The sequence below is a fragment of the Drosophila takahashii genome, chromosome 2L, assembly GCF_030179915.1.
Source record: "Drosophila takahashii strain IR98-3 E-12201 chromosome 2L, DtakHiC1v2, whole genome shotgun sequence".
In the NCBI taxonomy this organism is placed as follows: Eukaryota; Metazoa; Arthropoda; class Insecta; order Diptera; family Drosophilidae; genus Drosophila; species Drosophila takahashii.
This window is the reverse complement of record NC_091678.1, coordinates 167,727-195,668: the sequence shown is the minus strand read 5'-3', so window position 1 is coordinate 195,668 and position 27,942 is coordinate 167,727. Positions and strand designations below refer to the sequence as shown.

Sequence of the window (27,942 nt, the reverse complement as noted above, 5' to 3'; positions counted from 1 at the left end):
CAGAGTACCCTAATGGTAACGTACAATTTCGATACAATCATTTGCAGCTGTATCACAACGTTATGTCCACAGGCGACGCCGTCTGGGACGCCTCCGCTTTTTTCGTTTTGAACTTTTGTGCCAGAAACCAAAGACACTTGAGCGACAGATGCCACCATCACCATCCAAACGTTGCCAAAAAGAATCGGCCGCCGGGTACAAAGTCCAATTAGTGACATTCTGACAAGATGTTGCATAGAGCCTCGCGCCGAGATCGCCACTCTTGTATGTATTTATTTTATTCGTACGTTCCCGAACAACTTAATGAATCGGTCCGTAGAGCAACGCCAAAATGCTATTCTAATTGTCTACATATCTTTCATGGCTGGCGCCAACTTTCTTCATGTGCAGCGTGGTACTAGCTTGTTAGATCTGTAAGACTTGGCGTCCTAGGCGGCAAGGTACCTGGTGTTGATATTTCGTACAATCGTTTTCTCTAAAAGGGGTCTTTACTGAACAGTAAAATAAGAAACGGATCGTTAAATGCATATTTAGGGCTGATTATATTTTTCTGAAATCAAATTGGCTTTCTAACTTGAACGAATAGTTAGTATTGTATGTATATGGTATTGTATGTATATTGAATATACTATATTCACCTTTCAGGCCCCACATTATTATTTGAACAGATATTTAAGCCCAAAACCTTTTCGCGCCTTGCTCTCGCCCATGGGAGTTCGATGGTCTTTATTACACGAACCCGATCAAGATATGAAGCTCCATTGGATTAGTGGAACTATTTTCAGCGCATTTAAGGCCAAGTTAAATTTAAATTCGTATTGCCGAGTAAACTCTGCAAAAATGTGTTAATTTAATTATAAGTAACTATTTATATTCAAAGCTTTGTACTATTTTTAGTATACATATACGAATAAAACCATATTAATTAACTGTCTAGCACCTTTCGAGGTGTAGAGTTTTTGATTATTTTGCGCAGATCCAGACAGTGTGAAGTAAGTTAAAAATCCTTTACTTGTCCTAACGAGACTGGTATTGAATTCGTTGCTGTAAAAGTTTGCATTGGCTCGACTTTTATCTTTTTGACCTGCTCATATATTCCCCCAACGTCAGATTCCTCAGTATATTTAAACCACCTATCTGCCATTCAGTTTGTGATGTCTGCTGTGGGTCAAGCTGACCAAATAATTGTGATGGGTGACTTTAACCTCCCACATATTTCCTGGATTCCCTGTGATGACTCTAATCTTTTGCTACCTAACAATTGTCATGATTTTATCGATGGGTTAACTGACTTGCCCTTAGCTCAAATCAACTCAGTTAAAAATAATCGCAATAGACTTTTGGACCTCATGTTTGTAGGTGATGCCGCTCTTGCAACAGTTTCTAGAGTCAATGCAATTTCCCTTCCTGAAGATCCTTATCACCCCACTCTATCTATATCTGTTGAGCTTTTAAACCAATCTTACAAATCGACTGCACTAGCCCCCTGTCCGATCAAATGTTTTCGGAAAACAGATTACACTGGCCTTAATATGTACCTTTCGAGGATTGACTGGTCATTTCTATTAGAAATCCAAGATATGGACTCCGCCGTCCTACAATTTTACAACTCCATTTATCCGGCCTTGGATGCTTTTGTCCCAACACTGGATATATCCCCTTCTTCCAAGCCCCCGTGGTTTTCCAAACATCTCTCGTACCTAAAAAACAAAAAATCTAGGCTTTATAAAAAATATCAAAAATCCGGCTCTCTACTCGACTTTGCCCGTTACTCCACCATCCGCTCCCAATTCCTTACTGAAAACAGTCAATCCTATAATCTATACCTATCACAGTGTAAAGATAACTTTCGCACTAATCCAAAACAATTTTTCTCCTTCGTTAACTCCAAGCGAAAATCTAATGCTTTTCCCCCGTCACTTCGCTATCTCAATAAAACAGAAAACTCTGCTCCCGAGATTTCCAACTTATTTGCATCTTTTTTCCAGTCTACTTATTCTTCTAGACCCTACAACACCTCAACACCGTATCCCTATTACATTCCGCATGCTAATAACATATTTTTACCCCCTTTCACAGAGAGTGTCGTTCTGGAAGGAATGTCCTCTATTGACATTTCATACTCAGCTGGCCCTGATAAGGTGCCAAGCTGCATTTTAAAACACTGTGCCCAAAATCTGTTATATCCAATTACACTTCTTTTTAACTTATCAGTCTCTTTAACCTGCCTACCTAGGATCTGGAATGAGTCTTACATAATTCCTCTTCATAAAAAAGGTTCTCGAGTGGACATCGAAAATTACCGTGGCATTGCCAAACTATCAGCTATTCCTAAACTTCTGGAACATCTTATCACTCTTCAATTACAACATCTCTGCAGTTCCTTAATATCTCCTTCTCAGCATGGGTTTATTAGGCATCGATCAACGACGACCAATCTCCTTGAGTTCTCTCACTTGATTAATCAAGGTTTCCTGCACCGTCTACAAACCGACGTTATATTCACTGATTTTAGCAAGGCTTTCGACTCGGTAAACCATTCACTGCTTCTGCTTAAACTTTCTTATTTGGGATTCCCAAATAACCTTCTAAAATGGATAGAGTCGTACTTAACAAATCGCACCCAACGAGTTCTCTTTATGAATGAGCTATCTCACACTGTGGATGTCACTTCTGGTGTCCCTCAAGGTAGCCACCTTGGACCGTTACTTTTTATTCTTTTTATAAACGACCTACCTCAAGTTATTTCATACTCGTCTATTTTTATGTACGCCGATGACGTCAAAATTTGTTTCTCCTATTCCGATTGGTACCTTCATTCTCACCTTCAATTTGACCTTAACGAATTTCATAAGTGGTGTGTCAGTAATCTCCTTTTCCTAAACCATGCAAAGTGCAAGCTTATGACTTTCCACCGTTCCTCCCCACATCTTGTCTCCTACAGCCTTGGCAATCACAACCTAGACCGCATTACCACCTCAAACGACCTTGGAGTCCTTTTTGACCATAAACTATGCTTCAATAGCCATATTACTGCAACGGCAAACAAAGCCAAGGGTGTGTTAGCCTTCATAAAGCGATGGTCCAAAGAATTTGACGACCCGTACACTACCAAAACACTGTATGTAGCTTTAGTACGTCCTATTCTGGAATACTGTTCCTGTGTGTGGAGCCCGCAATATAAGGAGCCCCAGAACATTATCGAATCGGTACAAAAGCAGTTTCTGATCTTTGCACTGCGTAATCTTGGATGGGATTCTGGCAGACTACTTCCATCTTATCGAGCCAGACTTAAATTAATCGACTTGCCGTCTTTACAACACCGTAGAGTTTGCAATGCCATAATGTTTGTCCATAAGCTTCTTTTGGGTCTCGTTGATTCTGAATCACTCCTTTCCTATATACAATTAAACGTCCCATCTAGATTTACTCGATCATTCCGTCCTTTGCGCTTACCTTTGTGTAGGTCTAATTATGCCCAACATGAACCTTTTCGCGCACTATGTAACAACTACAATAACCTATACAACATTTTATCTTTTGAATTACCTATCAGCACTCTTCCGTCTAATATTTTAAGTCACCTCGAATCGTTAGAATTGTAATAAGTTAGTGTATCCCTAGTAAAGCATATGTTAGCAGATAATTGTTAACCAACTAAATAAATAAATAAATATTCAACACCTAAAATTGTGAATAAGCAACACAATTTTTTGAAAATTGAAGCATTAACTCTTATGTAATTAATTTGGATTGCCCGTAAAAGGGACACGATTCTTAACGAACTCAATGAAATTAATAACTAAACTTCTCTTTGAATAGCTTGTCAAAAATTATTTGCGATGCATCAGCTGCGTCCGCGTCAATAATTTGTCCATTTAATTTTTGTAGAAATTTACATCCAATCGTCAGGGTCATTTTACCTGCTGCTTTTACTCCGCTCCACTGAATGAACTTTCCAAAAGCACCTGAGAGGCCCAACCGCACGTTGGAGTTATTAATTTAGGCAGGACAACGACGATCAACAGGCGATGCCCGCCAGCACATCATCAGCGACAGTGGCAGTTGGCCTGCACCTTGCCATGACAAGGTGTCCTCAAAAGAACTCGGCCGGCTGTATGCAGACCACTGAAAATACCGACCGTGCTGGACGGGCAAGCATACATATCGATGTGGATACGAGAATAAAAGGTGTAGACATTCGTGTTGGGTTCATGCGGGAAATATCAAATAAAAAGCTGGCAATCGGGTTCTCGAAATTTGAAACAATTTAGGCTAGATTAATATGCGAATTGCGGTTTTTAATTCTCGGATGGACGATATTTAATGAATTGCTGACTTCAACAATCAATCAGGGATATAGCTTAGCTTTTGTCTCGGTTGCATTTCTGATTACGGATTCGGTCGCATAAACGCAGCAACAGATGCCTTCGGCACGCAAATGAAGAATTCAAACCAGTTGCTGCGCCGGCGACAAGTAGAAGTGGCGAATGCGCCAACATTGGCAAATGAGTGGCCAATAGCCCGTGACCATCGCAGTAGGCAGTATGCTGTATGGCGTGGCATGTGTCAGCATGGGCGTCCTGGTGGGGAGCTTTCAGTGCGGGTGTGCCTTCTCCTCGAGAAATGTTTCCGGCTACGCTCATGCGTGTCAACGTCAAGGCGCGACAACTGCAAGCATCTGGTCGGTCAGAAACCAGACACGACCGATGGCTCTGTGGATGGACCTGTGCCGAACCGTGCCGTTGGTCGCTATACTTATTTGCATTGCGTTTATGACACTGCAATCGCATAGCCGAGGCCACGGCAACCAGCTGTGCATCTGGCGCCAGCCAAAAATTAACCAAATCGTCTTCTGTCTGGCTCTTTGTGTGTTGACTGCAAAAATGAAAATTTTCGATATAACAAAAGGCAAGTGAACAAAGCAGTTTTATGACAAGGATATTCGACAGTGCCCACTTACACACGGGCAATAGCAGTAAGTGCATTCGAGGGCCGACGCAAAGACAGGTACCGCAAAAACCCTAAGATGTCAAAATGTTGTCTGGCCTGTGCTATTACGCTACTCACTTTCGCAAGAGCCAACATTTCTAAAAAAAAAAGTAGAATTGCTGATCCCTAATTACCAGTAACCCATTCAGTTGTCTTAGGGGGAGCCTGCGACTCTCCACCGTATCCGCGGACCTAGGCGGAACTCAGCGTGAGTGACACAGGCCCCTAATCCAAGGGTGGTGCAGAGTGCTATCAACGAACTCAAAGCGCACACATAAGTGGGTATAAATAGACACATTTGAGATGCACGACATACCAACATGGCCACATGCTAAGGCATTCTATTAAGTAACTCATTCCCGTACCTTGAATTGGGGCTGCGGCCCACCGGCAACTTGTGCTCAGGGCGATCTCGACTTTCTTATTAACAATTTTCTGCGGCTGCCGTATTGCTTCTGTGTAATTTCACATGCACAGAAGTGTTCGTATTTTTGTGACTTGGGGGCGAACGGTGGCAATCGATGCAGATACGGTCAATGAGAAGGCCAACGCTTTGCTTACATTTTTGCTGATGTGCTTGCGGGTGTTTCCCGTACCAAGAAGCGTGGGAATCGCTACGGTGGGGATGTCTGGAGCCATTAAATGTTCTTGCTCTCCCTTCCTTGCGTGCAAAAACCTTCACAAATTGCGATGTGGGGGTTGTCTGCGATGTGTCTGGCCAGCTATCCTGGTTCTTAACTTTTTGACATTAATAACGTACTTTTTAGTATCTAATTGAGTATCATGGGTATGATTTCTGGCACGCATGTTATTGATTGCCGATGCTCCTGTATAGTTTCGCTTGCGGCTGTCACGTTTTCAACCAAGAAAAATGTATGCTTTTGGTCCCTATCGTGAATATGCACTGTACATACATAGATCCAAATTAACATTTTATAGTTTTAATTTTTGATTGGGGTCTTTGTTTCGCGCTTTGCCTTTAAACCACTACGCATATATTTGCAGTCACAGGTTGACATGCTGTCGGACTTGACCTTAAAACAGATGTCCTCACTTCTGTTTGTATGTACATAAAATTTCCCAAATAAATTCCCACGCAATCGTTTGCGTAGTCAGGAGAATGCAAAGACATGTTGTCGCCATTCTGGGCACAACTGGGTGCAAATTTCACACATTCGAGTTTAAGGATGCGTATGTTTTTCCTATCCTTCTGGTCAGCATATGTGCCATTAGCCTCCGACGGCGCCGTTTCCATGAAAAATTGCAAATCTGGCTGACGCCGCCAAAGGTCACAAGGCACAGAAGACAACAGCATGAGCGTAGCAAAATAAATTTCCAAAGGAAAGTCATAAGGGCCTTTTCGTTAAATAAAATATTCTGTCTTACGAACAAAAAAATTAAGCCCCCCTCCGCCGCTGACTGAGAACACATGTGTATTATCCGTCGAGGGCCCAGGGAGGTTCCCATGTGTTCCGTATTTGGATCAGATCTTCGTTCCTGCAAATACATTTTTTAAGTTGGGTGCTGTTAGTGCAATCCTTTCACCACCCGCACTTCACAAATTCTACAGATGGGTCGGCTCTGTTATTTGATGGAGGATCTGGATAAGGATAAGCATTTCGGAAATGTGGTAAACAGATTTACGATAATTGATCCTAGTGACTTCCTGCTGCGATGTACGACGCGTTCGTTTTATTTTTTTACATGCATGTAGGAAGTACCACTTTTAAATGGTATCGAGTATGTTGGTGCGAGTGGGTTATGCAAATCCCATAACCACGTGCCAAGGCCGGTGGTTGGTTGCATTGCATCCCTTAATACTCAACGTAACAAGAGTAAACGTGACGTCACATGCAGATACATGTGAATATTACGGCAACGTTATGTTCGTACGGTAACAATTTGTATTGAGATGATTGTCTGATTTGGTGAAGCACCTGTGACATCTGAACGCATGTTTAAGGAAAGAAAATAAATCCATCACCAGCTGAGACTGAGTTTTTTAAAATATTACTTATCAGTTGCTTTTGATTGCTTTTTGAATAATACATCCTACCCATAAGTCTGTAATACATAAATAGGGTCGTGTTTAATAAAAGTGCGGATAAGAAATAGAGAAATCAGGTTATCCGAAATAGTATGTTTCCAAGACGTGGAATATCGAAAAATTAAAAACGCAGGTTCAGCAGAAATGAGGCATTTAGTGTGAGAATTCCTTGAATTTATCACTACCTGACTTCGGTGGGTATTTCCAGAAATTTATCAATCGCCCATGCGTCTGGTCAAACTATTGGCAAGGTCCAGAAATTAGTCTAAGCAGACTGAAAGCAATTAGCGATCGAGACGTCCCCTACCCTACGCTGTAGCGCCATGCCCAAACTACCAGGTAGAAATACCTGCAAGCCGACATACATACATACGTATAAATACAATTATTATTACCATTACTATTACTTGTAAATGTGTGCTTGTAAGTCAATACCTTCTTTCATCTTTAATGCATTTTTTTTTTTAAATTGGCAGGAATACCTACTAATGTTCAAGCCAAAGCTATTTCGTTACCTCAGTGTCTCGAGCTTCGTACAGAAGCCAAATGAGTAACAGCAACTTTAGCTAATTTTTATAAAAAATCTCGGCAAATAATTCCGAAGTAATTCTAGCTGGGGTTTAAGGAAAGAATGGTTTATTTTTAAAGGGACAGATCAAATTTCGCCGACACGTACACGAACCATTTTTGGAAGTCCAGCTTCTTATCCTTGAACTTCCAGCTTGACAAAGGCTTGATCGCGACCTAAGCGACGGTAGCGGAGCCTGTTCAGGTTGCTACACCGGGGATGTGAAGCCTGAGCCTGTCCAATCGAAGAAAACAGGTTAGCCTGCAGCCCAATCGCATTCTTATAAAGCAGAACAAGTCTCTAAAAAAACGAAAGTCATCATTCAAAAAGTATTTCGCGCGACAGACACAAACTCGTGCCCAGCGTACATCTGCTGAGAGTATCAGACAGCCAGACGGAAAGATCCCTAACGATATTAGTGGTACTGCCTCTTGTATTTCAGCGGCAAGGTTTTTGTTGTGCGGCGAACGAAAGAATGATCTGCAAAATATAAACTTTTTCCTAGAATTGACCTTTTTATATACGAAACGCATAGAGGTATCCATACAGGCAATACATGCACGTACAAATATTAGCAAAAAAGGATAAACTAAAAGTCTGGATATGTTTGGATTGAATGAACCAAGTTACTGATCCAAACAAATAACATAACAATGAAATAAATTAATCTTTAGCCAAATAAGAAAATTAGGTAATTTATACATTTTTCTAAAAGATATTTGTATGCATTTTTCTAAGATATGTCTAAATATTTATGATCCTTAGCTGATGCCCAATACGTCATAGTAATCATAAGCCATGTCAAAAGCAGATGATAGGACGTTTGCTGAAATCAAAATGACGCATACGCCACCAACTGTGCAAAAACGATGCTATAAAGGAAAAACGAAACTCTTTTTATAAAATCCTTACTCAACAGCCTTAGATGCTAGTCATAATAAAATTGACTGCCGCTAGGACCATTCAACCTTATTCAATTCGATCAAATTTGAGACTTTTTGTATTTAAACGAGATATCCGAATCCAACATATTTGCAATACAAGTTTATCCAAAGTCAAACATGTTGGAACGTATTGACCGGACATCGTTGATACGATCCTTAATAATTTGGTGTTTGCAATTAACAGCAATACCATCAGCAATACTATCCGCAATACCATATCAGGTTAACATGTAAAATGTGGAAATGCTAAATCGCAAGCGAAGATTTTCATTCATAAAACTAATGATGCGATATTCAAACATGCTCGACAGCGAACGCATTCAAACATCTGTTGGTCGTAGCAGAACAGTGTTGACATGTCTTGGTTCCAAAATGTATCTGGGCCTAGGTTCAATAAAGTCAAATGTAGCTTTGTTAAATAAAATATATATACATTTAAAACATTTTTTGTTTAATGATAATTTAAAGCATTCTTTTCATTTGTTGTTGGGTCAGTTTTTTTTATGTATATAATATATTTGCCCATTATTCAACATTTGGAAAATTGAAAATTTGGGTTTTGAACAACTTTTTTCTCTAATGTAAACTTGTATAGCTAAATAAAAGCACAACTCCATAAAATACATGGTTGAATTTAGCCAAAAAACCATAAAAAATCTACAAGCTTCCGGATGTCGACCTATAAAATAGCTGAACTAGCAACACTGGTGACCAAACGCAGTTCGACCGCGTGCTGCTTTTAGCATGAAGCCGGGCGTTGGCATAGGCACTTTCAATACGCCAGATACTTTCAATCCGTCAGATACTTTCGTTGTGAACGGTCGTGCTCCGGTCGGAAAAATTTACAAAGAATCGTAAAAATTTTAAAAATCAACAAGAAAATTCTTACAAATAAACCACTGTGCCGAAGTTTATATACGTTTAAATCGTATTTTAAACTAAAATAAAAGTGCTTATCAAAAGAATCCCCATAATTAATAGGAGAGATATCATTAAGTTTCCGTCGCCATCGAACCAGTCTTTGCAAATACAATTTCTCAAACTTACTGCAAAGCATAGGTTAAAACCAACTTTGGATTACGCGATCCCTTCTCGAAGGTCTTGGATTCCCGCCAGTGCGACTATGGCGAATACCCATCCAGAAAAACTTTACATGCAACTAAGCGCATCGGAATTAGCAGCAATTATTATGAAAGGTGAGTTAAATGAACGCGCAAAAGACAATGCCACCTGTTGCCTGCAAAATATGCAGCGCCTGCATTTAAATATTGGCAAATATTTGCGGTCGTTTTAATGTTATTAAGCCCCCAAAATAAATTTTACTAGCTAAAGCGTGATAAGCACTATTATAATTGAAACTTTAAAAAGGATGGGTTTTAGAACCAAGAAAGGCTTCTTTTTTTTTACCGGGGCCATGTAGCAAAACAGATTCGCTGAAGGTAACTAGTGACAAATAATTTTAATAGAGGAAGATGCCGTCCTGAGGATTTAAAGCCCGCACCGACTCAGACGATGCAGCATAATCATAAAAGTAGCTGTCTTTTGAGGGTGGCAATTTAGATACAGACAGATACGTAAACAACGCCAACTATTTGTCGCCACCGTACTTCAGCTTTGGGTTTGTGGCGCATATGTCAGCCAGGCACTTTGCGCGCTATAGCGAATTTGGGACGACGATGTCGCCAGACATATTGGCAATTTGTCTGTTTGTGAAGCTGGAGTGCCAGTTGGCCTCGGCAATGTGTATCCTTTTTCACCACCGCCTGCTTACTGTAAAAGCGTTCGAAGGGAGAACTTAGCCCCAACCCACATTTATCTGTTGGCACTGCTGCCTTCATTATTTTATTCAGCAGGGTCTGTTATATTTTATACTGCTCGTGTCCATGTTATTTAATGTATTGTCAATCCCTTTCGCTATAATTATGTTGGCCATTTAGTGAAAACAATTACATTTACCGTACCAACTATTTTGGGAGCTTAACAAGACTATATCTCTTATGCAGGTAAACTTAGAGGAATATGTTCAATGGGTAGCCGATCGAAATGGGGTAGAAGTACTATATTTTATTGACCACGTACAAGGATCCTTGACCAAGTGTGCTAAAGTACTGCATCATCTGGTTCTGTTGTTGCGATTCATTCATAAAAGTGATGCGTCATTTTACTACAATATACACCATATAGTCGCTTTAACATACTTACATTTATGTACGTACGAGTATATGCACATGTTTTGATAAGAAGAGGCTTCCCACACAGGGAACGTTTCCCAGTGGACCGACCGCCAGCCAAAAGCCGCCTATGATGATAACCTTTTAGTGACTTTTGGCGTGAATACGGGATTTTCTGATGCCTCTGACAGTTAATGTCTGCCGTTTTTAAGTAGGTTTTAGCTGATTTTCACAGGAGGGCATTCATTCTTGGAATAAAAGGCTAATTACGGGAAAACCGTTGCTAATTTCAAAGCAGAACTTTCAGGATTGGATTCAAGGCCTTAAGACGGATCATATGCATTAAAGTAAAATGACTTTGGAGCCTCGTAAAAGGTCGAAAAAGAACATATAAGATTTATACGTGAAACCTATCCAGAATGTACACCCATTTGCCGGGGGAAAAATGTGAGCATTAATTTGGGGTTCTATCATTTCTTCATGAAAGGTCTGGCTCGAGAAATTAAAATAAAATAGTATTGGAACTATATAAATGGAAATTTCTAAAACGGTAACAATGTATCCGTCTTGCACAGGTGTTTTGGCTCAGACGATGCCAGTGACGACGACTGTTTGATAGTAAACATTTGTCTAAATATAAATTATAGTGCTGAATATAAAAACCGTTCAAGACAAGGGATGGAGCTGGAGCTATAACACTGCTGTTATTTGGACAGCCTGATTTCGTGGCCGCAATGTCAGTCAGTTGCTTTGAGTTTTGTTTCGTTGTTTATCTGGCTAAAATTAGAAGAGATAGCTGAATATTGTGCTTATAAATAGTTGAGTAAACATGCAAAAAGCATACCTTCCGTAAAATGTGTATTATTTGAATGTCCGTACCGGCTCAGATAAGCGGGAAACAAATTTACTTATGCCATTTGTGTATAAAGGTGCAAATAGGCTTCAGTACGTGTGTGGGAGCAAAGTGTGGTAATGATATTCAAACTCAATAATAAATAATAATTATTGTATGCTTGTCGACAATCGTAAATATGAATATGAATTGACAGATGTTTCAGTCGAGCACTAGTACGGGTACATTCTGAATTGCAAAGCGGAAAAGCACACAATTAGGTTGGGTGAATCGACAGCTGCTGCTGTAATTAGCTGTTCGACACTTTTATTTTTTACTTTTTAACTTATCGAAGTTTATGAGTACATACAAATATCCTGGCAGATTCTACTAACTTTTACTTAGCTCGCGCACTTGAAGTTGTAATCGCGAACAAGACACGCATGTATGTGTGCATGTTCGCGTATTTGTTTTGTGATTTTATAAATTGCTAAGCGGGTTGTTGGCTCCTGATGCAGTGGCTGCCTGCTGCTGAACTTGAACTGACTTTATTCACGCGAAATAAATTACTTTTAACAAGTGAGCTGCGTTTAAACACTTTAATACCTGTGGAGGTCAGTGGTAAACTGACGGGGCTGGAAACAGGTTTCATTTTCGTGATCAATGCATAATTTCACTTTACATTATCGTCTTCATTCTCATGTACTTGACGATTTAAATTGATTAATTAGATACCCTAGGGTAACAGGACAATGTGTACATTGAAAACTTTAGGCGGGGAAATAGCTAACAGGTTTACATACGCCAAAACAACGTCAATCCATTTGGATTCCATCAGCTTGTAATCAAAAATAATATTTTTTGATTTAGTAGTTATTGAAATTTGAAAAGCCAAAGGGGTGTCGCACAAAGGCAGTCCAAGCCCTAATCGGCGAGACTGTTCCGCGAAAACGGGGGTTTTTTTAATTTGCTAATACAAAAAGCCAAACATTAGTAACCGGTTCGGTTCAATATACGTCACAGATAGAAGACACTAACTCTTTAATTTTTTGTTATTTTTAGATTCACCCAATTCCAACGACCGTGATGCGGGTTTTTGTTCCGCCAGTTCGGAAAGCGAAGGCGGAGACGACCTGGCCGTCGAGCACGCGCGCAGTGGCAGTCCCAACATCGCACCAAAAGGAACAGACGACTCGACGGACTCCAAGCCAATAGCACTGATCCGCAACAAACGCAAGAGCACGGAACCCTCGAAGGTTGTGGGTCTGACGACTCCGACGTCTGCCTCCATGTCTGGTCCTCCGGCCAATGCGAGTTTTAATGCGACAGGTCCGCTGAAGAAACGCATACGCTACACCTCCTCTGCCGATTCGGCGGTAGTGCTGACACCTCCAGCCATAGAGTCTCCACCACCCATCACCCGTTTGCCTTCCACGTTGAGCGCGGAGCACGAAATTATGCCGAATCCGGCTCACATCTTTGTCCGCCACCCGGGAGTGACTACCCTTCACCGACCGTTTGCTCCTGCCCATCCAGAACAGCTAGAGCCGCTCGCACTTGTGACCAAGAAGAAGGAGTGCGTCGACAGCGCGTCGCCTAAAACGGAGACTTACTCCACTCTACTGAATGGAAAGCAGCCATCTACCAAAAAGACATTGCAGAAAAAGGCGCCAAAGGTATCAACGTCATCTACTCTGCTGGACGCGAGTCTCAGCGATGAGGATCTGTGCAAGCCGGGAAATCTGGCATCTGACATGTCGCGACCTCAACAGCACCAGCACCAGCGCAATTACAAGAATATGACAAGGGAACGCCGCATCGAGGCAAACGCCCGTGAGAGGACTCGAGTCCACACCATATCCGCCGCCTACGAGACGCTCCGACAAGCGGTTCCAGCCTATGCCAGCACTCAAAAACTCTCCAAGCTCTCCGTGCTGCGGGTGGCCTGTTCCTATATACTGACGTTGAGCAGAATGGCTGGCGAGGACTACAGCGCCGATCAATCGGAGCCCTCCATTGCCGAGTGCTTGGAAGCTGTAACATCTACCATTCAAACCGAGGGAAAGGTGAAGCGGAAGAAGGACGAGTGATCTGTCTAGTTTGGTCGAGAAAGACATTTTTTAAGACTTCTAATGTGACTGATTACTGTTACTGTTACAAATAATCAAGTGTGCTTGAGCTTAGGCTAATCCTGCATACAGCATTCCTACCCACACGCTCTGAGTCTTAAGCATAGTTGAGGTCACAAGTGGCCAAATAGCTTTAAAAGTTTCCAAGGCTTTGTTTAGTTATACAAATCAGATAAGTTTTAAGTAGAGGGGAAATCGATAATGCGCGAAATAAACTTTTTGAGTATGCATGCATACATATTGTACTATATAATGATATTTTTAGAATTAAGTACCAGCGATGTGATCCTAATTTAAAATCGCTTTTTACTGAAACATGTTAGCCAGTACAAATAGTCAACACCAACACACTGAAAAGACAATAATCGTTATCTTTAACCTTAAATGACAATAAGTAAACTTTTTATGTATACCTGAAAATGTTTCATAAAGATTTTTGTTTCAAACAGGATTCTTGTTTTAATATTCAAGCACTTACATAAGCAAATATACATTGTAAGAGAAACTTTGCCAAAATGGATTCATTTCACTATACTTTTTAAATAGTTTAGGATTGATTATGAATAAATACATATATTTTTAGAAGCACCTCTAACAAAACACTATGAAGTTTTTTACAAGCAATAAACTAAAAATGTTTATTTTTTTTAAGAGAGTGAATATGAATGAGGACAAATTTGTAGTAAAACATATGTTTTTATTTTCTTATGCTGTTAAAGGGGTTCCATCTACAAAATTAATTAAAAACCTGAATAATTTCAGTCTGTGTAAATAACTATAGTCTTTTACTCTCAAATTGTAATCTCATCGTTTTATATAAATAGATATATGTATAAATACGCGTAAGTGCCATAAAAGCAGAAAATATACAAATCTGACTGTCCAGAAAATGTTTTTTTATATCGTGGTCGCCGAAGACAGGTGGTGTTTGGGGTTGACGTTTAGTCATTAGTCACCTGAGTGCGAGTGCACTGAATATTGCAAACAAGCACGAAAACCAAATACAGGTGACGGCGTTAAGGGGTACTTTATGTCTGTACGTTAAATAATCTTATCGTTCGCAACAAGCTATTTGGTGGTATTATAACTCAACAGGTGCGCACAGAACGGCAGGCGATCGATTCAAGTACACCTGAACGCATCCACGTTATCATAAACGCGTTTTGGCACACTATAGTCCCCTTATCAGGTTCAGAAATATATTTGTCAGCTTATCTAGCAGGCACAAAGTTTACCGATATAACAGTTAACATAGTGCATGAGCACCCATGACGTATCCGAATCAACACAACACAGTTAGTTATGCAAATGAATACCAAAGTGCCTGCATCTAGTTGACCCAGTGCAATATCCAGCACAAATTACATCAGCCTAGAATCCTATAGAAAACAGGTTAATATGAGCAATTTCTGATCAGCATATAATGACTTAAGCATAGGCGTTATTCAACAAAAACCAGGTGCTTGAGCGTGCACTTGTTTTTCTAAACCTATTCAGCGTACTTGCATATCCATATTTATAGGACCTGATACAGTTGTTTATTTCTAAATCGACTTTATAATTATATCAAAAGCCTTATCAAATATATATTTTGAAAATGTCAGGTAATAAAAAACACATAATTAAATGGATTTTGTGCCAATCATTCAGTAATGGAGAACATGATTCGGCAATTCGAGATTTATAAGAGGAGGAGCTATTAACCTATCTCCAGCAAAAGCATCAAAATATATATACATTCATTGGTACATCAAGATGCAACGAATTTTTCATCAATATTTTTGATGCGGAAGGAATTTTCTGACATGTATCTAATAAGTCAATTGATAAATTGGAGGAATTCTCTTTAGCTGTGTTTTCAGATAGAACTTTTTAGTCCGTTGGATCTAATATCAATTTATCAGTATATAGATAATTATCATTATTAAATAATATATATATACTTCAATAAATAATTATATTGAGTTATATATTGATAAAAATATTTCTCATTAAAGATTTGCGTTAACTTTCGATTCATTTGAATTTTTACAAAGATCTTGGATTAGGCTGACGTAATTACCGGAGTCTATTACAGACCCGACAATTAAGAGATATACATCCTCTAGTTTGCGTTTGTCAATGAATTATAATTACTACATTAATGGGGAAGGTTCAATAAATAAACCAATCCAATATTTTATTGTTTTGCACAACATGCAAAATTGGGAAGTTTACTAAACTATTGTTGCTATTGGTTGTAATGTTTTTTTTAAATCATCTCCCGGGGTATAAAAATAATTAAAGTTACTCGAACTGGCTCTTCCAAATGTTCCAACATGAATTTAGGTATAGCCGAAAAATATAGACTGGAAACCTTTGAAAAGGTTTCAAAGCAAAGTAATGGTACACATCATCAAAAGATAATCAAAAAATAATGAAATAAATTTTGGGACGCATATAAAATAAGTTCGGGCTAATTTATATTCTACCAATGGACCGATTGCGTCCCGAGAGCACAGACTTCAAAAAAGATAACATATCTTTCTAAAGCCATGTTTGAATACCCTTTTTGGAATATTATTTTTCAAAATGTATTTCATGAATATTCCCATTTAAAATTTTAAAGCTAATTTTTTTTATATTTTTGATAGATTCTAAAAAAAAAATTTTTACGAAATAATTGGTAGAATAATAACATTAGCCAGACAATTCATCTCCAAAAAGGTAATTTTTTATTATTCTTACAGAAAAAAGCATACCAATTCTTTCGTAAAATTTTTTTTTAGAATCAATCAAAAATATAAAAAAAATTAGCTTTAAAATTTTTAATTGGAATACCGTCGAAAGACGTAGGGCATGCAGGACACTGACTGAACGCGCAGCGCTGTCCATTGATATTAATAAGACTTATTCTTGCAACTCTTTTTTTTGCTGGCTCAATGCCAACAGTAAAAAGTGGTCCCAGTATTTGAGCTCAAGCCGACCTTATACCTGTGGTTTTTGGAGGACTCGTTTGGCAGGCGCACAAAGATCGTAAGGTTCAGAGTTTTGGTACGGAATTAAACATCTGTTACCAACTGGTATATGAATAGCCTAATCTGACTTCTGGTGCCAAAGTAAAAATTAGCATTTGTGTAAACAATAAAAATTAAGTAAACTATGGTACGCCGGTGCATCACATGTCGTGACGAGATGTTGTTTTAGTCGAAGCAAACTGAGAAATTGTTGCGCAAATATTGGCTTTAATATCGTCTAAAAATACCACATCCAATTGTAGTTGCAGCTTTAAGTTATAGCAGACGTCAAATATTGTCGCACCTGTCACAGGTATGGGCAACGTCTATTTCGGGGCAGTTGCCAGTTGCGCGTGTGCCTCCCAACGTTTTGGTGCGAGGGTGAGCCAAACAACTACGTATCGTCTTGGCATCACATGCTGAGCGAACAAGCGTGATCTTTTCATTAAATATGCGTAAAAATTAGCACGACCGATGCTGCCTGGACTACTTTGATAATTAACCAAAAATTTACTACTCGTTATAAAGGTGAGACTAAAAATAGAAGCCGGCTGGCTTATTGTTTACATGCTAAATCGTTTGGTTTTAGGTTTTTGTGGATTGTGGCTATTTTAAGCTCTTCCCATTTGGTAAATAAAGTTGCACTTTCTGCAGTAGACATTGATCTTATTAGAAAATTCTACATCGCTGTTAAAGACGGTAATAGGGGATAATTTACTTGTGAACAGTTGTTAGAAAAGAAAGGTTCGACATTGGTGATCATGGTCTGAAGCCAAGACAATCGTTTGCTCTTGATATCTTACAGATTAAATAGCACTCAGATAACAATTACTTTGTTAAGATAAATCATATTAAACGCATTAGATAATTTAAAGGGTTGATTTCCTAGAAAGTTTGTATACAGCTGGCGACATTTAGATAGAAATGCAAAATACTGAGAGCTGCGCGAAAAGTGTGAGGTTGAGAAAAAATGTGCGACTTTGTGTGTGTGTGAACGTCGGGCACACACGCGCACACGGTTGGTTGGCGCCTAGATTGCAAGGCACAAGTGACAATTTTAAAATAAAACCAGACTAGCGGGCTTGTGGCAGTGCCATAGTTGACCAAGCAAAAAAAGAATAAAGGAAAGAAAGGAAAGCTATTAGGCGACACGGCGCGACAGACACTCTTTATTGCATGCCAAAAGTATGTCTAGCAATTGCCGAGTAAAATATTTAAAATAAACTCTTTCATTTGAATAACATGCATGTGTACCAAGAACTCGACTCGTTAATTCTTAAGGACATATTAATGCATCTGATTAAATCAAGCGATGCTTGCACTAATTACACTTGATCTGCCACGAGGTGTAACTCACCTACATGTTTTCGCGTAGAATTTGTAGAAATATGACCCAATTGCCGCTGACTAATCATTGCCCGCATGCTCCTCACGGCACTCCGCTGACTGCGGCGGCCAATTATCACGTAATTTGCTATAACTTAAGAACAGCCGCCTGTCTGCGATTGTTTGTTGTTATTTTGAGTGCGTAATTGACGTGGTAGACAAGAATTTAAATTGACAGATAGACGATGTGCAAGGCGGAGTGCGCAGGCGCACAAGCAAAAGTACCACCCGAGTTGGTTGTGTTGTTGGCGTCAAGTCAATCTTGCAATGCGTAAATGTCACTTGGCGCCGAGCTTCGGAATCATTTGTTGATATCTAATAACAATTGAATCTTTTCAATTTGAAAACCATTTGTGATTAGATATACATATATATATATATATGGCAAAAGGTACGTCTTTACGGTTAGCCGGAATTTGTACTTTAAACGTATTAAAAAGAAATATGATGGGGGCGTTGACCAACCACAAATTAAACGAGTCAAAAAATGGCTTCTTAAAAACATAGGGCTTTAATTTTATAAAGCGTTTCTGTCTTGATTTCGATACCCGATTGCGTGAGAGAATTTTGAAAGAAATTAAACTGTTCTACATACGAATACGTTTTTTAATGTTTAATTCGATTCGAACACGAAACATCAAAGGATGACTACCCTGGATTGGTAATATAATTAAATGTTGAACATTTTATTCTTGGAACCCCAAGGGTAAGGAAAGCAAAAAGGATAAGCAAAACTGATTTTCTATATCCCATAAGTTGATTCAATATTTCATCTGTACGGCTGTGAGGATTGCAAACGGTCTTAATAATTGCGACATTTGCCAACGCATTCGTCTTTTTCTTTGATCCGGTCAGTTAAGTACTAATGAGTGCAAATGACACATTACCGTATTACTGTATAAGCAATATGACGCCGCCTATTTGCACAACCAATTTTAAATTGTATGTATTTCAACTGCTACCATCTGTGTCCTCTTTCATTGCATTGCCCTCGCCAAATCCACTCCATGCCAGTAATCCAAGACCCAGCTTGGACATGCGCATAGAAATGGCGCCAGTACGTCCATACGTCTACGCAATGTGCCATGCTGGACCAACCCACAAGCCCACTCCCACTTGTCTGACTGTTCTTGCCAAATGTGCCACACTAAAAGGAGAATCTGTATATACTTCCGAGCAGAGACACAACTGCGCTTCAAGAGATTTCAGGGATATACATACATATGCGTATAGGGAAGAGGTCTGTCGGTTGAGACACAAATTTCTTCCCTGCCATTTAAATGTTGTACTAAAAATAAACAATAGCCGCAGTTTTTAAAGCCAGTACTATAAAAATGGTTAGCATTGATACTTTGGCTAGCTGTTTAGTTTCGAATTTAAACAGTTCTCAATATTCAGTAGTTGTTGGCTGTCTGGCACCAATTAAATTACTGAAATTTTGGTATTTCAATGAGCTCCGAAAACCCAAAGACGTTCTTTATAAAACAAAAAGTAGCAAAGAACCAGACGCCGACGCCGCCGGCTGCTAGTGGACGGCATGGCAACGGCAACACCGAAAAAGGATGCGAACGAACGATGTGTCCAACTACCATATAAAAATATGCAATCAAACGAGTGTAAGATTGATCTCGGGCGATATTCTGAGAAATCGAGAGCCGGTGCTCCAGTCTGATCGTTGGTCCCTTAGTTGGAGGAGCAGCACACATTCAAACATGCCGGTATAAATACAACATTTTTAAAGCAGGAACGAGGGGTCTAAATGTATGTTTGGAAAAATAACCAGCATCTTCCCATTTTGTGGATTTATCGGTGACAGCAATGGGCAAGGACAGTCCTGGTGAGACTTAAAAGTAAATATATATTTTAATGCTTTTAAATTATTTGTTCAAACTAGCTATAATAATCAATAAAATAGTTAAACGAAAACCCTTTAAGAGTTGTCTATGCTAAAACTTGTTTATAACTATTTTTAACTTCACATATTATTATAAATAAATCTGTCCCAAGGCAGTACTTCCAATCTTGAGGTGTCCTCGCTAATCCGAGGTCCGCATAAATGGCTACTGTCATTTCCTTGGTATGTAATTGATTTCGACAGTGCGAACTCGCATTGACACTGCCGTCCGACCAGTAAGTGTGAATCCACGGGATTAGCACATACACATGATAATAAACACAATGCACTGCAAACCGGGCAAAAAGTGATTGATTTCGCGGACTCTTTTTTCGAATGGCGTCGTCGGCAGTCCAAGTTCCATACAAATGTCCACGCACCAATTTTTCGATAACTTCGTTTTTGGACGGTTTGCAATTCGGCCTGCAAGGCAGCGAGCATTTCGCTGGATGCTTACGTCGAATACGAAACGGGTTGCATTCCGTTGACCATTTCAAACAATTGGCAGTGGCAGCTGCTGTGGCAAGCCCAAAGGCACAGGAACACCAAGGGGAAGCAAGAGGAACAGAGGACAAAACCTCAATTGAGGTTTAATTTAGAATGTACCCAGTGCTACCGCACTGCGGAGCCATTGATTGCACAGTGTTCTGTGTGACACGAGAACACATTCGGAATATTGATAAGCTTTACTCATTTTGCGCCTGGCTGGCTAATCGGCGCAGACCGGCGAGGACAACATCATGTTGTAAATTGGTGCGAATGCATTTGTTACCATTTACTTCTCAGCTCAGCACTGACCGCCTGCCCAAATTTGTGATATTTGATTGGTCTTGCTTGATCAGAAGCATTTCAATCGGACTGCGCGCTCCTAACCCATTAGCGCAGCCAGAATTTTATCAGAGGAGTCAGGGGTTGGGAATGTCTATCAAACGAAGCGCGTAACCAAACAATTTTTTTTTTAATTAAAAAACCATTGATAAAGGGATTACAAATTATTTGATTAAAGCTGAACTAAATGTTAAATTCGGTTAGGAATACTTATATTTAATAAGTTAAAATCTTACAGCCACATGAAAGATTAGTCAGTTTATTCATACGTATTATTCGATGCATTGGTAATCAAATTAATAACGTAATTTCGGCTGACAAATTAAAACATTAAAAGTTTTTTGGCGAAGTGTGATCAAATGAAAGGGACGCCAATCACGTTGATTGATGTTTCAAAATGCCTAGTGGTTAAAAAAGTATTAAATTATTAAACGACAGGTAGCTGGGTAACCGATAGCAAAAAGGAATGACAGCGCTGATCGCCCCTACGCTCAGGAATTATAGAATGTGTTCTGTTTTGTAATTTTAAATTATCGTTACTTGTAAAGTTAAAGAGTATATTGTATTCGTTGGAAAGTATATAAAGGTTGAAGGAAGCGTTACCGATTCTATAAAGTCGTGTCGACCTAGTCATGTTCGCCTTTATCCGCCGTGGGATAGATTATAATAATTATTAGAGAACTTTAATCAAAAAAATGGGTTACAAAATGTGCTATTGGTTTACGGACAAAATTATAACAATGGTAACACACAATAATCAAACAAGGAAATTGGTAAAGAAATTGACTTTTTAATTTAGGAAATATTTAAATGTAGATAGATAATAGATATTTCATTAACAAAATCATAAATTGGTATGACAGTTACTCAAGATATGGAATCTAGAAGATGAGTTTTTGGGTCCTCACTCTGCCAATTTGGCAGTGCCAACCATTATGAAATACGTAAAAAACGAAATACAACAGACAAATTCATTTAAAGGTATAAGAAATATATCAATAACGCAAGTTCGAATTTTGTGTATTATATATCTGTAATCCACTTCATTAGCAAAATCGTCCAAGGCATGCGTGACACGTACAAACTTGAACAATAAATAATATTTTTTTCTTGGCAGACGCTTTTCTACTTCCTTCGGCAAGCCTTGGGAAATATTTGCAGACCTGACGTTTTCGGCTTGGCTTATTTTGCCGCTTTTTGCTGGCCATGACAAAACAATGTCAACTGTCTTGAGAAACACATGTAGACATAAACGTCAATTCAGGACAGCCTTTCCAGTGACGACTCTGGCAGCACGGCCATGCAGTGTCCTTAATCGATTATCATTTTTAATAATCAATTTCCGAGGCCCTTCAAGCCGCCTGGACCGGTGGACTAGCTGGATGAAGCGGAGACTGCTTTGGTATCCGTGCTGCTTATGGGCAGACGATCACTTGACGTCGACAGCGCATTGACATTTATGAGCTGAAGCGCTGCGAGGTGCCCTAGGCCCTAACTCCAGGGCGCATAGTTATTTTAATTGCAGAATACTCAATGCCTCCATATGAGTTTGGTAAAGATGAAATCTAAAATATACGTTTGGGTACTATTAAAGTTTTTCGTTTTGTCTTGGCCAACAATACTGGATGTAAAAAGGTATGCAGTAGCTCAGACGTGGTTCTTATAAATTTGTAGAACAAGTCTTTTGACAGCTTTGATTTCCGAATATTGGTTTATTAATTGATCTACACAGAAAGGATGTCACTGATATAATTATATTTCAAGTTGCGGGATCTCTGTGCGCTTCCAGGCTTTTATAGCACGTTCCATGTTCGTACGCACTTAAAAGAAAGTTATAATTATAAGCCGAAGAATAAAGATTGCAAAATGTATAATTACCACGTGGCTTTTTAATAATATTGCTGCCCTCGACGACTACTTCCCAAAGCCTAATATCTCCACGGATATTCACAATATCCACACAATCTGGCTTCATTTGATACTTGAAATGAAACAACGACCTGTTGTTTACAAAGAGTTCGTAATAGCTATCTCGGCAGACAATTACTATGACAAAGGCGCCGCCTGGTCTAAGACTTGTATTTAGGCGCGACACTGTACAGTGCACCCACTCACCATTTAAATAGGCACGCCGAGTAATTATAGCCTTACCGACTTTGTCATTTCTACTTCGCAAGAAGCATGGGCTAAAATAAAACGAGACTGTGGGCTGTGGCCAAATTTCCTGTCCTTTCTGGAACGCTATACTGAATCTTTGGGGCATCAAACATACGCGGCCTTCGATTCGAAGCGCTCGTCCTTCGATGAGGACCTCATCTTCCAAGAGCTTTCCATAAAAGGGAAGTGGAAGACTCGGCTGGTACAGGTACTTTTTCGATGACATCTTTGCCAGAGAAGTTAAGACCTTCCATTCAGTTTCCAGGTGCTCTTCATCCTGGAAATCTCTTGATAAATGTTTAATGGCTCGAGGCAATGAGTGGGTTAGACGTATAGGGTACTCTGAAACATAGTATGTATCGATTACTATATCAGAGACATCGCCAAGTACGTCCACAGCTTCCAACCATCGATATGGCATACGGTGAACATATTTTGCAAAGTGATATCCATTCACGGAAATTAAAAAGCACTCCTCAGTAAGTAATATTTGCATCCAAAAAGACTTTCCGCGGGTTAGCTGGAAGCTTAGATAGGATGAGTTCTCCTCGGGTCCCCACATTCCCTTAAGCCGAGAGTTGCGCGTAATATAGTTTTGGGGAAGGCGTGACCCTATTTGCAACAACACATCGCAGTCGTCGCATATTTCACTTCCCTGTTTTGTGAGAAAGTCTATGGCAAAATGCTCACATGCATCTAGAATCATTCCGTGAAAGACGAAGCACAGCCCCGGCCTTGGACATTGGATCACTTTAAAGTGTTTGCGACGATGTGCCGCTGAGCGCTCTTCATAGAACAATGACATATCATCCATGTCTCGCCTTAGAGCCACAGTGCCAGCTCCTGGATAAACGCCCAGAGGCTTGATCATATTCAACTACTATGAGTAAGGAAGGGCAACTCGAGGAATTTTTGTTGTAAATGAGAGTAATAAAATAAAAAAGGATAACATACAGATTTTGACGTAATAGTAAACGACACCGAGCCAAAATAAATATGCGCTATTAATAATAAAGGAGATATGCACATCTAGGCTTAAAAAAAAATACACATCTAGCTTACAATAATATAAATCGGGTAACACCCCGTAGCTTTAATGGTTAAAAAATATTACATTATTTAAAAATTATGAAAAACAGCAGCCTATCACTTAATTATTGTCACTTAATTACTGAGAAAACAAGAACAAGGAAATAAAACCATTTACGCTGGTTGCTGAGGCCTAGCCACAAATAACTAATATTCATCTGTATACAAAGGGTTGTGGTAGACGCGTACATTTTTACCCTTAATAAGAGGATTTTGTTCCAACGTTACATTCCACAGTTTAACATCTCCTTGTATATATACGGTATCAACCAACGCAGGGCTGACCTTATACTTAAAATCGGTCATAAATTGCCGATTCACATAAACCTCATAGGCGTCTTTGGTACATACAATGACCAAACTGAAAGTTCGGCCGGGACGAAAGTTTGTGTCAAACTCCGAACGTTCCTCTTCCGCCCAGGCACCGTTTAACCAGGCATTACGACACACCACCGCCTTTCCTAAGGCGCCGCTGCTTGCTTTTGAAAAGCGTGGATTTAAGTGGAATGCTACGACTGGATGGGGCCAAATGTCCTGCCCCTTTTGTAGGTTTATGTAAAAAGAGTGTGGAAGCAGGCGCACTCGCCCTTCAATCTTCAGACATCGACCTTCGACCAACGAATTTGGCGGCAGTGCTCCATAATAGGGTAAGGTAAGTCCAAAATCATTGGAACTGTGAGTACTCTTTGGTGACCCGTCTGACTGTGTGATCGGAGCGTTAATAAGGCACCACTCATGAGGTATTTTGACGGTCTCCTCGACGCTGGCGTCAATTTCATCAATCTCATCATCAATGTGGAGCTCAATGTTTTTTGCCTCGGACTCGGGCAATCGTTGAGGATAGGTTAGGACCAACGTTCGCTGCATTTCCACGTTACTAACATCACCTTTGACTTCCAGAATGCTGACATCTCTATAAGGAATTCGATGTTTGTATGCTGCGAAGTGCTGTCCGTTTACCGATATCATATAGCATGCGTCAGTAACAAGCACTTGAATGGAAAACTTATCGCCGCGAGTTAGAAGGAAGGGCAATGCCGATGAAACTTCCTCACTTCCCCATATATCCTGTACTTTGGTGTTACGAACAATGTAGTTTTGTGGCAGCCGGGGATTAATGTGGAGCGCCACATCTCGGGTCACATTGTTATGAACAAGATTGATAGAGAATCTGGGGGAAAGATAACAGTTTTATAATAAATCAGATAAGTATTTCCATTTAACTTACCTCTCACAGTTTACAGCCAGATTCCCGGTAACGGTGAAACTGATCCCCTCGCTCAATTGTCCAATTTGATCGTTGAAGTACTTTGGCACTGCATCTGGATATTCGTAAAATGAGGCCTATAATGTGCAATGGGCATTAAAATATTAGAAAAGTACTTTTCGTTTTTTACAATTTCGGATGGTAGCCACGCCAGTTCATGGTAAATGTCAAGGAAAGACAACATTTTTCTAGTCCCAATCAGGTTAAAATATAAAGCTGGGCCTACTGACAAATTAAGCTAACACCGTGTATGTCTCCAATTCAAGTTCAATCTAAATCGATTAATGCACCGCACGTACGAGAACACTATTTTTGAATTTTTAATCACCATTATATATATATACATGTATGTATTTATATATGTACATATACTTTGAAATATTCGGCATTCCAATTGTTCCATTCTATCACTTTGTACTATTGGGTATTTCCTTTGTATATGTATTCATATTATCATCAATGTTTCACTGCATGCTTACCTCATTCAATCCACCGTTTTTCGCCGTGGGACAACAGCAAAGCAATTTCTCACACAAAACCCTAAGGCACATATTATATCTTTAGTTGAATTTTAAAATAAACAAAAACTAAGGTATGAAAATCCCCACCAATTTAAAGTATGGATTTTTTTATATCGCAGACCATGACTTGACTCGTTTAAGGAAAAGATTGTTTGTATTACACCGTAAAGAATGATTCAACGTTGTCCTTGCACGTTGTATGTCTCATCGAACATTAAAAGTTTAAGCACTGCGCAAGTTAATAATACACTTTCAGGTCTTTGTTTTTTCAGTTGAGACAGTAGAAATCTGCTTTAAATCTTCAAAAACTCGGAGGAACAAATATAAAAATGTTACTTAAGAAATTGGTTCTGTCGATGTGCCTGACACTTGGCCGTTGTTATTATTTTTCGATGTCCACCTATTCGCGAATGACTCGTTCGAAGAGAATTGAAACTACACCGCTATGACAACGCTGAAAAGCTCTTTGAACTCGTACAACAAAAGGCGCTGTATACTATATTAGCTCTGAACAGATGTGCAAACATTTATGTACAAGTACAACGATTAAGCCGCTGATTCAGCTTGAGTCGGGAGCTTATCGCTTACGAAGAATATGTCAATAAGACTACAAAATTACTGAAAACTGCTTAAGTTCGATACTTGCCTCGACTGAGAGCAAAACAAACCGAAGCCAGTGCGCACACTTTTAAAACCGCGACTGTAGCGAACAGCTGCTAAAAGCTCCCCAACAATGCGAAACATTGGAATTACTGCGGAGCGCGCTAAACGTCAAAACAAAGACGCAGAAAGAGAGGAGCATGTGTCCAAGCTTGAGAGTGTGGTGCCCCCTTTATGTGAAAACTCGACAGTTTAATTGAAAAGGCACACATCCAGTCTAAACACACAACTACACACGGGGCGATAGCGCACGAGTTTTCCAAATACGTACTTGACACTCTTTTCCATCCACCACCTCGATGTCCAAGTCCAACGGCATAAGGTGCCGGCCCTCTGACTGCTGGAACCTTTCGTGTAACTCCCTCGTGGAGCAGTCAAAAGTATCTATATTTTGGATGCATTCTGCACCCGCCTCAATAGCTGCAAAATCGATGTCTGGCCTCCGATGCATCGTGCCAGAGTTATTCAGGGACTGACGCAACCACAACTCGCGGCAGTGAAATCGAAACAGCTGCAAGCGGCGCTTGATGCGGTAATAGTTTAAACTTTGCTCGATATTAAAGGCGTTCTGCCACAGCGCATCTGAGAGATCGACGAGTTCGCGAACGGAGTGGCAGACCAGGAGTATTATTGCCGTCATACTAACAAAATATACATGGGGTTAGCGATTTTACCCGATGCAGATGCGATTCTGAACAAGCTTACGCTCTTTCCGGCTCTCTCTCGCTCTCTGGGTGGAATTCAGCGGGTACTTGATGAACGAGATGAGATGTTTACTGTCAGCAGGGTATTTCAGACGCCAATTACGTGTGCCTATTGCCGTTATTTGTGCGCGCACTGTTCTGAATTTGATTTTATGCCGGTCTGACCGAGGCCACCTATAGTTTAAAACTTTTATCGACCCCAAAATAGCTTTTTCGATTCTGATAACATGCGTTGTCCACGCACACAAATATAGCTATGCGTGGGTGCCTGTATATACACATATACGTATCTCTATATCAGTTCGTGCGTTGTCTGTCAGTTTCGATAACAGTGGTGGGGCTTTTTGTGACTAATAATGAACCATAAATTTGGCGAGGCTAACAGAAATGTCCAGCAACTTACATCCTCGTTATTGAACCTCTGATAGGTCTCTTCCTCGCCACGTTTTCGTTTTCCACAGCAGCAACTCATCTTGACCTCCGGAGCAAATTGATTTCGGCAGAGTAGAGCTGAACGGCTTAACGATATTATAATCTCAGCTCTTATCAATTGTTCACTGATAAGGCTTTGCACAGAATCACAAGATGGATGCTAGCACATAAATAAAACAATAGTTTTTATGGAATATCGCACTGGTAGAACATTTCCTTCATTCCGAGAAACAGTGAGCTAAAGCTAAATATATTTAGCTTTGCTGAATTCTAGCAACCGCTACCCGTCGCGAGGCTTTTTGAACTGATATTTCGCTTTGCACAT

At 39.8% G+C, this 27,942-nt stretch overlaps 3 protein-coding genes and 1 long non-coding RNA gene across 9 annotated transcripts; 1 reads left to right on the top strand and 3 right to left on the bottom strand.

Moving 5' to 3' along the window:
* Nucleotides 1-9,355: 9,355 nt before the first annotated feature.
* net lies at nucleotides 9,356-14,573 on the top strand. 2 transcript variants are annotated; one of them, XM_017149286.3, is made up of 2 exons: nucleotides 9,356-9,747; nucleotides 12,617-14,573. In XM_017149286.3, the coding sequence occupies exons 1-2, from the start codon at nucleotides 9,675-9,677 to the stop codon at nucleotides 13,642-13,644; spliced, it is 1,101 nt and encodes a 366-aa protein (XP_017004775.2). In that variant the 5' UTR covers nucleotides 9,356-9,674; the 3' UTR covers nucleotides 13,645-14,573. The 2 variants fall into 2 exon arrangements, with proteins under 2 accessions (XP_017004775.2, XP_070075779.1); XM_070219678.1 differs by lacking the exon at nucleotides 9,356-9,747 and adding an exon at nucleotides 11,592-11,691.
* Nucleotides 10,416-11,705, bottom strand: LOC138914957 (uncharacterized). Its single transcript, XR_011420658.1, has 3 exons — nucleotides 11,567-11,705; nucleotides 10,754-11,499; nucleotides 10,416-10,674 (listed from the first exon to the last, which is right to left on the bottom strand). It is a non-coding gene; the product is annotated as an uncharacterized lncRNA (long non-coding RNA).
* Nucleotides 14,574-22,479: 7,906 nt separating the features above from the next.
* On the bottom strand, nucleotides 22,480-23,946 carry LOC108062045 (galectin-4). The gene is made up of 2 exons (XM_017148552.2): nucleotides 22,666-23,946; nucleotides 22,480-22,607 (listed from the first exon to the last, which is right to left on the bottom strand). The coding sequence occupies exons 1-2, from the start codon at nucleotides 23,813-23,815 to the stop codon at nucleotides 22,540-22,542; spliced, it is 1,218 nt and encodes a 405-aa protein (XP_017004041.1). The 5' UTR covers nucleotides 23,816-23,946; the 3' UTR covers nucleotides 22,480-22,539.
* A 56-nt stretch (nucleotides 23,947-24,002) lies between these two features.
* Nucleotides 24,003-27,920, bottom strand: galectin. 5 transcript variants are annotated; one of them, XM_017148868.3, is made up of 4 exons: nucleotides 27,187-27,362; nucleotides 26,753-27,122; nucleotides 25,262-25,377; nucleotides 24,003-25,204 (listed from the first exon to the last, which is right to left on the bottom strand). In XM_017148868.3, the coding sequence occupies exons 2-4, from the start codon at nucleotides 27,119-27,121 to the stop codon at nucleotides 24,181-24,183; spliced, it is 1,509 nt and encodes a 502-aa protein (XP_017004357.1). In that variant the 5' UTR covers nucleotide 27,122; nucleotides 27,187-27,362; the 3' UTR covers nucleotides 24,003-24,180. The 5 variants fall into 5 exon arrangements, with proteins under 5 accessions (XP_017004357.1, XP_017004372.1, XP_044250749.1 ...); XM_017148883.3 differs by lacking the exons at nucleotides 26,753-27,122; nucleotides 27,187-27,362 and adding an exon at nucleotides 27,589-27,920; XM_044394814.2 differs by lacking the exon at nucleotides 27,187-27,362 and having other exon boundaries at nucleotides 26,753-27,136.
* Between the last annotated feature and the right edge of the window lie 22 nt (nucleotides 27,921-27,942).

What these genes read in the sequence shown, in the direction of transcription:
- net (XM_070219678.1), top strand. Translation starts at nt 11,592, where the DNA reads ATGTCCGTACCGGCTCAGATAAGCGGGAAACAAATTTACTTATGCCAT. An exon ending in GTGTGTGGGAGCAAAGTGTG is followed by an intron (nt 11,692 to 12,616) that starts GTAATGATATTC and finishes TGTTATTTTTAG; the next exon opens with ATTCACCCAATTCCAACGAC.
- LOC108062045 (XM_017148552.2), bottom strand. Translation starts at nt 23,815, where the DNA reads ATGATCAAGCCTCTGGGCGTTTATCCAGGAGCTGGCACTGTGGCTCTA. An exon ending in TATTATTAAAAAGCCACGTG is followed by an intron (nt 22,608 to 22,665) that starts GTAATTATACAT and finishes CTTTCTTTTAAG; the next exon opens with TGCGTACGAACATGGAACGT.
- galectin (XM_017148868.3), bottom strand. Translation starts at nt 27,121, where the DNA reads ATGACGGCAATAATACTCCTGGTCTGCCACTCCGTTCGCGAACTCGTC. An exon ending in TGGATGGAAAAGAGTGTCAA is followed by an intron (nt 25,378 to 26,752) that starts GTACGTATTTGG and finishes TGCACATTATAG; the next exon opens with GCCTCATTTTACGAATATCC. An exon ending in CTGGCTGTAAACTGTGAGAG is followed by an intron (nt 25,205 to 25,261) that starts GTAAGTTAAATG and finishes TCTTTCCCCCAG; the next exon opens with ATTCTCTATCAATCTTGTTC.